The following is a 12,753-nucleotide window of genomic DNA, read 5'->3' as shown; positions in this document are numbered from 1 at the left end:
CTCAACTCACCCAGCCTTAGTTTCCTCATCTCTGTAAGGGAAATAACATCGTGATTTTTATTATTTTTTTTTTTTAGATTATATATGTCAGGTTTTCACTTCTGCCTGTATAGGATAACTAATTACCTGGGAGCTCATAAAAATTCCCAGTGCTTACTGTGGCCCAACTGAATACATACCTCGCAAGCTTGAGGCCCTCCATTCAGGTCTAGGCCTAAGCATTTTATAAAGCTGTGTAAGTGATTCTAAGGGGCAGCCAGAGTTCAGAACTGGCTGATGTATGTAAAATCCATAGGTGGTCAGACATTAAAAGAATAATTTTCCACTCCATTATCACTAAAGATAGAACAATTTTTGGAGCCAGACTCTTGAGATGCTGAGGAGAAGCCCTATTCTCACTAGAAAAAGGTGGAGCACAGGTTAGGTGGGAATGACCACCTGAAGAATGAAAGAGCAGTAGCCAACAGTGACATCCGGGGTTAAGGAATATTCACGATGGCCAGACATTGAGCTAAGGGCTTTATAGACATGGCCTCACTGGAAACTCACCAGTTGACTGATTTATGTCCCAATCATCACATTGTATAAAGAAACCAAGACTCAAAAAAATTAAGTGACTCACTCAAGGTCACATAAGTAAGCAAGTGGTAGAACCAAGATACAAACCCAGGGCAGTTCAAGCCATTCAGACAGCCGGGCTGAATGCCTCCTCATGCCCCTCAGGCCTCTCCTGCTGTCTGCTGCCTTCCTGGGGCTGTTACGACTTTGCCAACGTGGCTTGCCAGTATCACCAGCCTTTGGGTGTGAGTTAACAGCCTTGAGCACTCTATGTCTGGTTAGAAGCTGTTTGACAGCTCATTATTCTGTCCAGTCCTTCCTGTCAAAGGTTCAGAGAGCCTGGGAAAAGGATGACAGCTAGGACTTAGTAAATCTAGTAAAGTCCTGCCCAGTGAAGGCTTCAACCCCCTGGCAAAACCCTCCTGTAGGTGGTCCTGGTTTATGTGTCTGTGTCTGTGTGTCCTCACGCCTGATTTCCTTCGTGAATTGTGAGACTGTTTCTTGAGAACACTTTGGAGATGTCTTGCATCCTTCCAGCGTGGCCATCTGGAGAACGTCCGTGGCATCTAGGGATATGGCCCTCACCCTTTCACCCTGGCACTCTGCTTCCAGGCTGGGTGGAAGCTGTCAAGGGCAGTGCTCCCAGTGCCTCAGGTGGCTCCAGTACTAAGTGTTGTTTCTCCTCCTATGTGCAAGGTGACCGCTTCTGCTGAGCCCTCTTCCATGGCAGAGGTGGTCCCATGGTGCTGCCCTGAGGGCCCTGACACCCTCCAGATGCCCTTCTTGTAGAGGGGACAATGAGAAGGGCTTCTTTCTGGGGACTTGGAGACCTTTGGCCCCTTGTCAGCACAGCAGTCTCTTGCAGATCTGGCTGCCGGACCTCAGGCTGGAGAGAGGATACTATGCAGGAGATAAGACTTTGCTCTTTGTTTTCACAGCTGCCAAAAGTCTCTTGAACAAGAAGTCGGATGGCGGTGTCAAGGTAGGTGTATTTCTCCTGCCCTCTGACCTGAGACTGGCCTCTATTCCAGCAGTTATGCTAGAAGATCCTAGGCATCTTGTTCCCCTTTTCTTTGGGATCCTTTCTGTCCTTGCTGTTCTGCTTTAAATGAGAAGCCCTTGTGCTTAGAAAAGCAGGTTCCCATGGTCTAAGGGAAGAAGGAAGAAGTGTCTCTCCAGAGCCTAGATGAATGGGAAAACCAAATGGGTAGTGATCCAAATTATAGCTTCTAAGCCTGACTTCCATTCATGGCCTCACCTCCAGGGCATGCAAGTGATTTAGATCCTTTGGCTTATTTCCTCCTCCCAGCCCCATCTTCCTTTTTTTTTTTTTCATCAAATAGAAGCAGTTTGCTCACTCAGGTCAAGGTATGTGGCTAGGAACCTGAAGCCACTATCCTTTGAGTCTTTCATTTTTATCTGTAAAACACTTCGAGACAGCACTGAGTGAAAGTAGGTTTTCTCAAAGATAGGTTCCTCAGAAAAAGGATATAATGTGTCACAGCTTGCTCCCATGTGGAGAAAGAGCTTTCCCGTGGGATCCTAGCAAGAGGAGGGACCAGTACAAAGCCCTACTGGTCTTGGATGAAGTGAAGAGAGGTAGCTGGCCAGGTGCACATAGATGCTTTGGAGACATTGGATAGGTATTCTTCGTGTGTTTAAACCTACCAACTTAACACCACAAAGAAATTGTCCACAACTTTGAATCTCCAGCCAAAGTTTAAATTGGGCCTCTTTCCAGAATCTTGTATCTGTAGTTGAAATATGCACATGTCTTGTTCCCCTCCTCTGCCCCTTCCTTCTTCTTTCCCTTGTTCTCTGTGAGTCTGCTTCTGAGTCCTGCCCCTAATGGGAGCAGGGGAATCTTATCGTCAAGAGCTGGGACTGACCCTGGTTTTGAGTGTGAGAAATAATGTGTGGGGCCTAATTAGAGGAAGAGAATAGATTTATTAGTTATTAATAAATCAAAAGGTAGGTTTATTATCATTGTTATTTTGGTGGCACTTGGGTTTAACGTAACACTTTATGCTTGCTAGCCAGGCACTACACTGTCTTGAGCTATGTTTCTAGCCCTAAGAATAGGTTTAGTTGGAGAGAGATTTGGATATTTCTCCCTGGAAAAGAAGCTAAAACTATGTGTTTCTTCATAAAATATTTAATACATACTTATTGGAAGTCTAGCACCTTGAATGGTTCTGAGGTATACATAGAACATGCAAGAGGAGATGACGTTTTCATCTCACATTAGGAAAGGGAAAATGGGCATACCTAGACTCGGGCATTGCAACTGAACCTTCTGTTGGGGATGATACAGGCCAAAAAAGCTTATGGGGAAATGCTTATTGAAGAAAGCTTAAGAGATGTAGGAAAATGAGATAATTCAATGAAGATTGCCTCTAGAGTATGGAATTGTAGAAATGAAGGCAGAACACTGAAATTAATTTTCTTTAAAGTGAGACTGCATTGCTTCTATAACCTAAAAACAAGAAAACATTTTTATGAGTTCTCACATATATTCTCTATATATTTATATTCTATATATACAATCAGAACACAGAGATACAAGGTAGTAAAGAGAGGTGAGAAATATAGCTGAGCTGGGGTTATAGCTCAGAAGGGTATAGCAAGGCCCTGCATTTCAGCTCCAGCACAACAAAAACAAAACAAACAAGATCAGGTAGCCAGGCACCAGTGGCTCATGCCAGTAATCCCAGTAATCCTAACTACTCAGAAGGATAAGATGTAAGGATCACAGTTAAAAGCCAGCCTGGTCAGACGCCTATGGCTCAAGCCTGTAATCCTAGCTATTCAGGGGGCTGAGATCTAAGGATTGCAGTTCAAAGCCAGCTTGGGCATGAAAAGTCCATGAGACCCTTATCTCCGATTAACCCAGAAAACTGGAAGTGACACTGTGGCTCAAGAGGTAGACTAGCCTTGAGCTGAAGAGCTCAAGGACAGTGCCCAGGCCAAGTTAAAGCCCCACAACCACCAACAACAAAAGCCAACGAGCTATTCAGGAGGCTGAGATCTGAGCATTATGGTTCAAAGCCAGCCTGGGCAGGAAAGTTTATGACTCTTATCTCCAAAAGTGAGGCTGTGGCTCAAAATGATAGTGCAACCCCTTACAAAGGAGCTCAGGGACAGTATCCCAAATCTAAGTTCAAGTCCTTCTCTTCCCCTTTCCTCCCCCTAAAAAAGCCAACCTAAGTAGCAAAATATGAACTACTCTATCTTCAATTGACCCAGCAAAAGGTCTGGAATTGGAGGAGTGATTCCAGTGGCAAAGCATTAGCTGTGAGTAAAATAGCCAAGTGGGGGCTCAAGGTTCTTAGTTCAAATCCTGGTATCAACAGAAGAGCAACTAAATCAGTCTGTTTGAAAGTTGTATAGAAATTTGTGTGTTAAAATTACGGGAAATACTGTAGACCACTGAATAAGGAAGTTGTGATAAGAATAAGATGGGGCCAGGATTGTGGCCTACTGGTAGAATGCCTGCCTAGCATGCGCAAAATCTTGGGTTCAATTCCTGGGTAAAACATACTCAGCAAAAGCTGCAAGTGGTGCAGAGGTTTGAGTGGCAGGGCATTAGCCTTGAGAAAGTCCAAGGACAGTGTTGAGACCCTGAATTCAAGCTCCAGGACTGGCAAAAAGAAAAAGATAGAAATATAAGATGGATTTGGTGCCATCATGGTGACTCATGCCTGTAATCCTAGCTACTCAGGAGGCTGAGATCTGAGGATCAAGGTTCAAAGACAGCCCAGGCACAAAAAGACCTGAGACTCTTATCCCCAATTAACCTCTAGAAAAAGGGAAGTGGCTCAAGGCTAGGGCAATAGCCTTGAGCTGAAGAGCTCAGGGACAGCTCCCAGGCTGAGTTCAAGCCCCATGAAAAAAAGATGGGTTTGGTGGGTTGGAAGTATTTCTCAATGGTAAAGTACATAAAACTTTGGGTTCAATCCCTAGTACCAAAAGGGAAGATTTAGCTAGGAGTACCTACGTGAATGGAGAAGAGTAGATGGAAAAGAAGAAAGAGCTGTCAGTTAGGATTTATCACCATCCTAAGATAAGAGTTCAGAAGTGGTGATTACAAATAGAAGAGGGTAATATTAAAAACACTTGAGGGCCAGCCTCTGATTGTTTTTCTAAAAAGATAATTCAAAATAGGGAAAAGCTGAAAACAGAAAGATACTCAACATGACACTTCTTTGGAAAGATGTAGACAGCTTCAAAAGCCAGTAGGGAAATAACTAATTATGGGAAATCTACTTAAAAGACCATTAGAAAGTCATTTTCATGACTGGTGACAATAATGTCATATAAGAGAAAAACATAGCATGGAGTTATTTCTTACTAAATGGAAAAGCTCAAAATAAAAAAGTGCCTACAAGGCCGGGAGATTGGCCTAGTGGTAGAGTGCTTGCCTAGCATGCACAAAGCCCTAGGTTTGATTCCTCAGTACCACATACACAGAAAAGCTGGAAGTGGTGCTGTGGCTCAAGTGGCAGAGCGCTGGCCTTGAGCAAAAAGTGTCCAAGGACAGTGACCAGGCCCTGAATTTAAGGCATGGACTGGCCAAAAAAAAAAAAAAAAGAAAAAAGAAAAGGACAGAACTGGTACTGTGGCTCAAGTGGTAGAACCCTAGCCTTGAGAGTGCCCAAGGACTGTGCTCAGGTCCTGAGTTCAAGCCCCAGGACTGTCCAAAAAAACAGTGCATACACTGTTATCTAAAAATTTTAATGTATTTGTGGGCACTTACATATTATGGGGATGGGGAGGGTGGAGACAAAACCCTCTAACAAGCCAGGAGCTGGTGGCTTACACCTATAATCCTAGCTACTCTAGAGGCTGAGATCTGAGGATCACAGTTCAAAGCCAGCTTGGGCAGGAAAGTCCGTGAGACTCTTATCCTCAGTTAACTACCAGAAAACCAGAAGTTACACTGTAGAACATTAGCTTTGACCAAAAGAGCTCAGAGACAATACTCAGGCCCCAAATTCAAGCCCTATGACTGAGGGCCTGAGGGAGGAAGGGCACAGGTGGGGGAAAGATCTCTGCAGTGGGTGATGGGAATTTGGTAGACTTATGCATTTGTTTTTGCTCAAGGCTAGCACTCTACCACTTGAGCCACAGCCCCACTTCCATTTTTTTCTGTGGTAGTGAGGAATTAAACCCAGGGCTTCATGCATGCTAGGCAAGCATCCTACCACTAGGCCACATTCCCAGCCCTCCACACTTTTAAAATCCATACCATACATTACTATTGTAATTAGCAAATCAAAATACTCTTTTTCTGGAGTACTGAACCCAGAGTATTAGAACTCAGGGTTTAGAGCTTACTAGGCTGACACTGTCATGTGAACTACATTCTTAGCATCAAAATATTCTTTAAATCAATTCCAAATGCTATTTTTAAAATAAGACATATGGGCTGCAAGTTTGGCCTAGTGGTGGAGTGCTTGCCTATCAAACACGAAAACCCAGGTTTGATTCCTCGGTACCATATACATAGAAAAAAGCCAGAAGTGGTGCTGTGGCTCAAGTGGTAGAGCTCTAGCCTTGAGAAAGCCCAAGGACAGGTCCTAAGCCTAAGCCCAGGACTAGCATAAATAAATAAATAAATAAAAAATAAGACATACACTTGTATAAAGCTCATAATCTTTTTTTTTTTTTTTTTTTTTTTTTTTTTTGTGCATCGGGGCTTGAACTTGGCTGCTGCCCCCGAGCTCTTCAGCTCAAGGCTACCACCCTACCCCTGGGCCTGGGTGTTGTCCCTTAGCCCTTCAGCTCAAGGCTACAACCCTACCCTTGAGCCTCCTGTTTCTGGAGGTTATTTGGAGATAAGCCTCCTCAAGTCATTTTGTGCCTGGGCTGGCTTTGAACCTTGATCCTCAGATTGCAGCCTCCTGAGTAGCTAGGCTTACAAGCGTGAGCCACAGTGCTCAGCTCATAATGGTATTTTTTAATTGCATAAGAAAAAGGCTGGAAGAGTGTGTTTTCCCCACTTCTGTTTTTCACATTGTTTATAACTCATGTATGTAAACCAGTTACTGGTTTGGATGTATGAAAGGGAGAAAAAGGAGAGGGAAGGACAAAGCAAGGTATGTAGAGTTGACATGAAAATTTTAAGATTATCAGGCTGGCAAGAGAAGCCTGAGTTTTGCAGAATCCCAGAGCTTTCAGCATCCTGCATTCTATATCCTGTCTTCCCTCCTCAGCAACCCCTTTCTCTGAGGTGTTCTGCAAAGTGTCCATGAGAAGTGTTCCTTTTCACTGTTCAGAAGCTTTCTGTAAGATGTTTAAATACTAGCGTTGGTTTGAGTAGGTAGTCTGTCTTGTGCTCTTGAATTTGGAGACTTTAGGTTCTGAATTGATATCTTTGAAAGTAGATGTCAGTGATCCAAGGTCTGAGGAAAAGTAAGAGACATATCAGAGGCAAGGCAATGATCCTGAGAACCACCTGGTCTAATAGCTTTGCACTCTGCTAGTAGAAGGCCCAAATGACCAGACTATCTAATCCATGGGGCACAGTGCCTTATAGCTGTAATCAATCCTCGCTACTTGAGAGGTGGAGATCGGATGATCACAGCTGAAGTCCATCCTGGGCTAATGACAGTCTCATCTCAATAAGACATCAGTGTGGTAGAATGAGCCTGTAATCCCAGCTATATGGGACGCTTATGAGAAGGATAATGATGAGACCATTTGGGGCAAAAATAGAACACTGAGACCCTATTTGAGAAGTAACTAAAGCAAAAAGGAGAGATGGCTCAAGTGGTAGAGCGCCTGCCCAGCAAGTGTGAGACCCAGTATACAAACCTCAGTACCACCAAAAAAGAAAAAAAGATTATAGCTATTTTCCTAAGTACTATCCGAGCATTTGTTTAATAAGTATGGAGAAAAGGCATGAACCCTCTTCCATTATGAAGTTTTAAACACACACACAGTAATAGAAGTGAAGTATGGTTCTTTAAAAGCACTCTGGAGTTTAAACAGTGCTGTTCTTTGCTGGTTGAAAAGACACCCAGTTGTGCACAAATTAGGGCATAGCCCTGAAAGGATGGAGAGAAAAACTGAAAGGTGTGAACTAGCCTGGAACATAGCCTTGCAACAAAACAGAGAGATCTTGGGTTCCCCTGTAGAATAGTTGAAGAAGGAGAGTGCTAACTAGGAGATCGTTGGAAGGTTTTCCTCACAAGGCTGGAGCAGACAGCAAAAGGCTTCTGCCTTGGTGGGTGTGGTGGCTCACACCTGTAATCCCAGCTACTCAGGAGGCTGAGATCTGAGGATCAAGACTCTAAGCCAGCCCGGCACAACAAAAGGACCTTATCTCCAATTAACCTCCAGAAAATAGGAAGTAGGGCTTGGCTCAAGGGTAGGGTGGTAGCCTTGAGCTGAAAAGCTCAGGGACAGCGCCCAGGCCCAGTACAAGCACCAAGACCCACAAAAAAAAAAAAAAAAGGCTTCTGTTTTTAAGGCAGCATCCAAACACAAGCCATTCCAGTGGCTCCTGAAAGTCACCATAACCAAGCAAGACTGGGATTAGTGAGTGAGTGCCCAGCCTACTTGAATCACACCTCCACTTCTGGCTTATTGCTGGTAAACTGGAGATAAGTGTTTCACAGACTTTCCTGCTCATGATTCTCAAATCTCAGCCTCCTGAGTAGCTAGGATTGCAGGTGTGAGCCACCTGTGCCCACCTATAAGATATATCTTCAATGTGCTATGCAGTTTAATACTTTTGTTGTATATCTGAAAATAAAGTCTAAGGGTATCTAAGGAAAGATAAAGGGGACCTTTGCTTTTTGGCCCTCCCTCTCTTGTATACTTTTACTTACCAGCATTCATGTGCTCCTGTCTCCCAGTCACTGCAAAATGCCATCCAACATTCAAATCTCTAAAACAAGCATGGCCATACCAACAAAGATATCAGAATTTAACTGTGAGATCATTTGCAAAAGCCCAACATCGAGCTGGGAGTTTGGCCTAGTGGTAGAATGCTTGCCTAGCATGCATGAAGATCTGGGTTCAATTCCTTGGTGCCACATACATAGAAAAAAGCCAGAAGTGGTGCTGTGGCTCAAGTGGTAGAGCTCTAGCCTAGAGAAAGCCAAGGACAGTGTTCAGGCCCTGAGTCCAAGCCCCAGAAATCACACACACACACACAATCTTTAAGAAGCAAGTTAGAGGTCTGGCAAAGTCTGGATTGTGGAGTCAAATGCTATTAAAAACAGTCCAGAATAGCTTTGGCTATTTACCAGGTGGCTGCTCACCCAAACTTCAGGCAGACCTAGCAGTGAGGGGAGTGTAAATATCCTCATGGATGTGCTAGTTAGTTCTGTGAACCTAAATCTATAAATCTGCAGCAACCAGATGCTACTTACCCACATATACCCATGATTTAATCTCCTTAAGACACTTCCTCTGAGCAAGGCTAACACTTCTCAGAATGTACTAAGTCCATGTTTGTGAGTTTGACTGCAGAGGAGTTCTTCATCTCCAGGGTCTGGAGGAGTTTGTGCCTATCAGTCTGTGTGCTGTTTGGAACCCTCTGGTCCTGGACTCTGGTCTCCTTCTTCTGCTTCTTTTTCCCCAATGCAGAGCCCTCGCTGGTGCACTAACCTGCAGTGTCTCTGTGCTTCTCTTCTTACCTCCTCTTTCCCCTTCTCTTTCCCTTTTGCTGTGGTGTGTCCAGAAAAGGAAGTCGAGTTCCAGCGTGCACCTAATGGTGAGCCTTGCCTGCCCACCCATCCACCACTCCATGCTGCCTGTGCCCACCTGTCAGCCACGCAGACCCATTGTGCCATGTGCGTGTGCTTCACTCATCCTCACTGCATGTCTGTGCTGTGTGGGCAGGTGTGGCCTGTCCTGCCAGGCGGGGTCTGTTACCCAAGGCCACTCAAGTAGCCTCATAAGTGGGCAATGGAAGGTGTGGTATGGCTCCCTCCGCTGTAGAGGTTGGATAATTCCAGCGTCCCAGCACAGAGGGAATAAAAAGGAATAGAGCAGCCAGGCCTGGGCAGCTCATGCCTGGAATCCTAGCTGCTTAAGAGGCTAAGACTGGAGGACTGTGATTTAAAGCTAGCCCAAGCAGAAAAGTGTGTGCAGCTAACCAACCAAAAGCTGGATATGGAACTGTGGCTCAAGTGGTAGAGCACAAAGTTAGCAGGGGACTTGGGGCCTGGTGACAAGTTCAGGAAGGGGTTCTTATTGTTATTTGTCCCCCATTTAGACACAGCTGCTACCTATAGATGCAGCCAGGAGGCAGTCATGTGTGGGCAGAGGAGCTGCTTATAGGCTCCCGGCTCTGAGCCTTGTTCAGTCCCATTCTCTTGCATCATCCATGGCTCCATTCTGCCCATCCATCCCCCAGAGGGGAGAACTGAAAGACCATAATAAATGTGTAGTCTTTCTCGTGGGGCATAGAACACCAAGGATAACACACAGTGAGACATTATGATACAATCCATTAAGAACAGAGGTATTTGAGTGTCGTCCTGGCCCTCTACAGAAAAGGAAAGTTTTCTGGATACCTGGAAGTCCTTGCCGCTTGAGGGTCTCAATGACCACTGGGCCTTGCAGACAGGGCTGTTCTCTAAACAGCCCTGAGCAGGAGGTCAGCATTAGCAGTTAAGTTTGAAGGGTTCTTTTCTGTCTTGACAGGAATGGAAGAAAGCTGTTCAAAAGGTTGGATCCGTGGGGATCTCTTTTCATCCAATATTTTCAGTGGCATTTTGTAGCACTTAGTGCCTGGCTCAACATCCTATGCCTATCTCTAGGTTTGGTGGCATCTCAGCCACAGACAGCAAGATGGGGTAGGAAATGTCAGGTCTGGTTTAAGAGGCCTCCAAGTAAGCTGTGGGGCAGCCCGGTTGCCTTCTCTGTGTGTCCTAGAAGAAAAGAAGCTGTTCTAGCTGTCAGCATCCTCATGTCCTATACAGAGGCAGTAGCCACACATTTGTCCATCGCTGCCTGGGAAGACAGCCACCAAGATGCCCCCTTGGAGGCCATAACTCTACAGGGAAACCCACTGAGACTACTACACCAGTTAGTCAATTGTAAGAGACAATTGATGTCACACCTTTCCCTGAACATTGGCCTTTTCCTTCCTCACAAGTCTCTCCCTATTTCTTCCTGGCTATACCACTCTGTCATGTTTTGAAAGACAAGGTGATAACCCTGATGGTGTACTGACCTTAGGAATCTTGGCCTGCTAGGACTATAACCACAGCTCCTACTAAGGTTTGCCTTGCTCCCCATTGGAGCCCTGCCTTTACTCCTAGAGAATCAAGTCCAAGAATTATCAGGCAGGTGAAGAGCATAGCTCTCTTTCTGCTCCCTCGGCAAGTGAATACATTTTGTATCCAAAGTTGAGTTCCACCTCTTTCTCCTGTGGGCACTACCTCCTTAGGCCAGGTATTCTTGCTCTTCTCTTTCCTCTTCCTCTCAGGTCAAACTTCAAACTGGTATTTTAAGGGGAAGGAATTGTAGCTACCAGGTGGAATGGCAGCAGTTTTATTCTACTTTCTTATAAATCATCATCCTTTTCATTTGTAATGTGGGCAGAAGATGCTGAATTTCTTTAGGTCAAGTGTGATTACACAGTGATGTGGCACCTGGAAGAAGCAGAGGTTTCTGGAGAGATTATTTTTTTAAACAAATTAGAGGATGCATCCAGAGTTAGATCTCTGAGACTCTCCAAATACTCCCCTTTTCCCATCATCTCTCCAACCATTGCTCCCATCTACATAGTGTTAAAATGGCTACCTCAGGTTTATGTCCTCCAGGCCAGGCCAGGGGGCAAGGGAGGTCTGGGAGCCAAACCTGAGCAGCTTTGGTGACTCTAGAGAAACTAAACCATCTGTTTTCTTGTCTCAGCCACAGAGCAACAACAAAAACAGTCTCGTAAGCCCAGCCCAAGAGCCTGCGTCCTTGCAGACGGCCATGGTACCTCCTGACTACAGCTTCTCTGCCTCTGTCCCTGGCTGCCATCTGCTCTTTCCCTCTTGCTCTTCTTGCCTCCTCCCTTAGGACTCTTCGGCCTCTTTCCTGTTTTTCATTCCTGTAGAGCAGGCTGTCTAGTGTGCTGCCCCATAAGCCCCTTGCCCTTCATAGTCCCGCCTGGCCCCACTCCATCATGCATGGCACAACTGCTGTTCCTGTTCTTTGCGCTATTGGGGGTAAGAGTGATCAAGGCTCTCAGCTAAGCCTCCCGGGCCCAGGCCGTGACCCCGCTCTGGGTCCGCCATAGGGGCCAGGAAGGTGAGTTGCTTAAAAGAAAAGAGGGTAGGAACTTTCTTGGTATCTGTACATCAGTTCTTGGAGGCCACCTTTTGTATGACCTGCCTCGGCTTCTCTTGCAAAGACAGGAGCAAGAAGGGAGTCTGGGATCCCCTACTTCTGGATAATGCTGAGGCCTCTGGGATCCTGGAGAGCCCCTACCTATTTTACGTTTTTTCTCAGAACTCTTCCAAAGGGCACTATATTTTAGAGTCCCCTGACTCTAATGGCTAACTAAAGAGGTAGCACGAGAGACAGAGGTGGGGTATTGTGCTAGCATAATTTGCTTTCTAGAGAAAGCAAAAGGTGCACAAAATGGGCAGCTTTCTCAACTCAGTCTGCCAAAGTGGCATTGGGTTTGCTGAGAGACCTTATTGTTTTGCTCTCCATCCCTGCCTCTGTGCACCCCTTGATAAATGCTATTGGCAGGACCTAGCCTGTGCCCTGAGTCCTATAGCTCCTCCTATGTACATGTGCTATGCAGCCCCCAAGTAGAAAGAACACTCAGAATCAGGGTAGGAATCAGAGATAGAAGCCCTTGTCATCCCAGCTTTCCATGCACCTGTTTCTGCCAGGCGCAGTCTTTACCTGTCAGTGCAGTTTCCTGAACGCTGAGCTTTGCAGCTCTCTGAGGCTTTCCTTAAACTAGTGTATTTTGTCTTATGGGGATGGATGGTTCGGTAGGCTTCAGTGGTCCTCATAGAATCTCTGATGGTAGTGGAGTGATGGTGGGATCTCTAAGGAAAGCTTTGTAGGTCGGACCCCAAGTCAGGAGGGTAATTTTTATTTTCTCTCGCAGGAACCACAAACCACTGTGGTACACAATGCTACAGATGGGATCAAGGTAAGTGAATGGTTCCTGAGATTGTCCTGCTTTCCAAATCAGCAGGAGTCAGGAAGGCAGGGTTCACAATCCAT

General features: G+C 45.5%; 1 protein-coding gene across 19 annotated transcripts in view; it reads left to right on the top strand.

The window, feature by feature from the left end:
- The window catches only part of Camk2g (calcium/calmodulin dependent protein kinase II gamma), a 62,124-nt gene that overhangs the window by 39,032 nt on the left and 10,339 nt on the right, over window positions 1-12,753 (top strand). For 6 of the 19 annotated variants that reach the window (XM_090346578.1, XM_090346589.1, XM_090346580.1 and 3 more), the window contains 4 exons: window positions 1,497-1,540; window positions 9,251-9,283; window positions 11,434-11,502; window positions 12,635-12,679. In XM_090346578.1, the coding sequence (XP_090202704.1) occupies window positions 1,497-1,540; window positions 9,251-9,283; window positions 11,434-11,502; window positions 12,635-12,679 (191 nt within the window). The remainder of the gene's footprint in view (window positions 1-1,496; window positions 1,541-9,250; window positions 9,284-11,433; window positions 11,503-12,634; window positions 12,680-12,753) is intronic. The other 13 variants (XM_090346597.1, XM_090346582.1, XM_090346587.1 and 10 more) reach the window with 3 other exon arrangements.

The sequence above is a fragment of the Megascapheus bottae genome, chromosome 15 (genome assembly GCF_031878675.1).
Source record: "Megascapheus bottae isolate mThoBot1 chromosome 15, mThoBot2.hap1, whole genome shotgun sequence".
Classification (NCBI taxonomy): Eukaryota; Metazoa; Chordata; class Mammalia; order Rodentia; family Geomyidae; genus Megascapheus; species Megascapheus bottae.
This window is presented reverse-complemented; position numbering and strand designations above follow the sequence as displayed.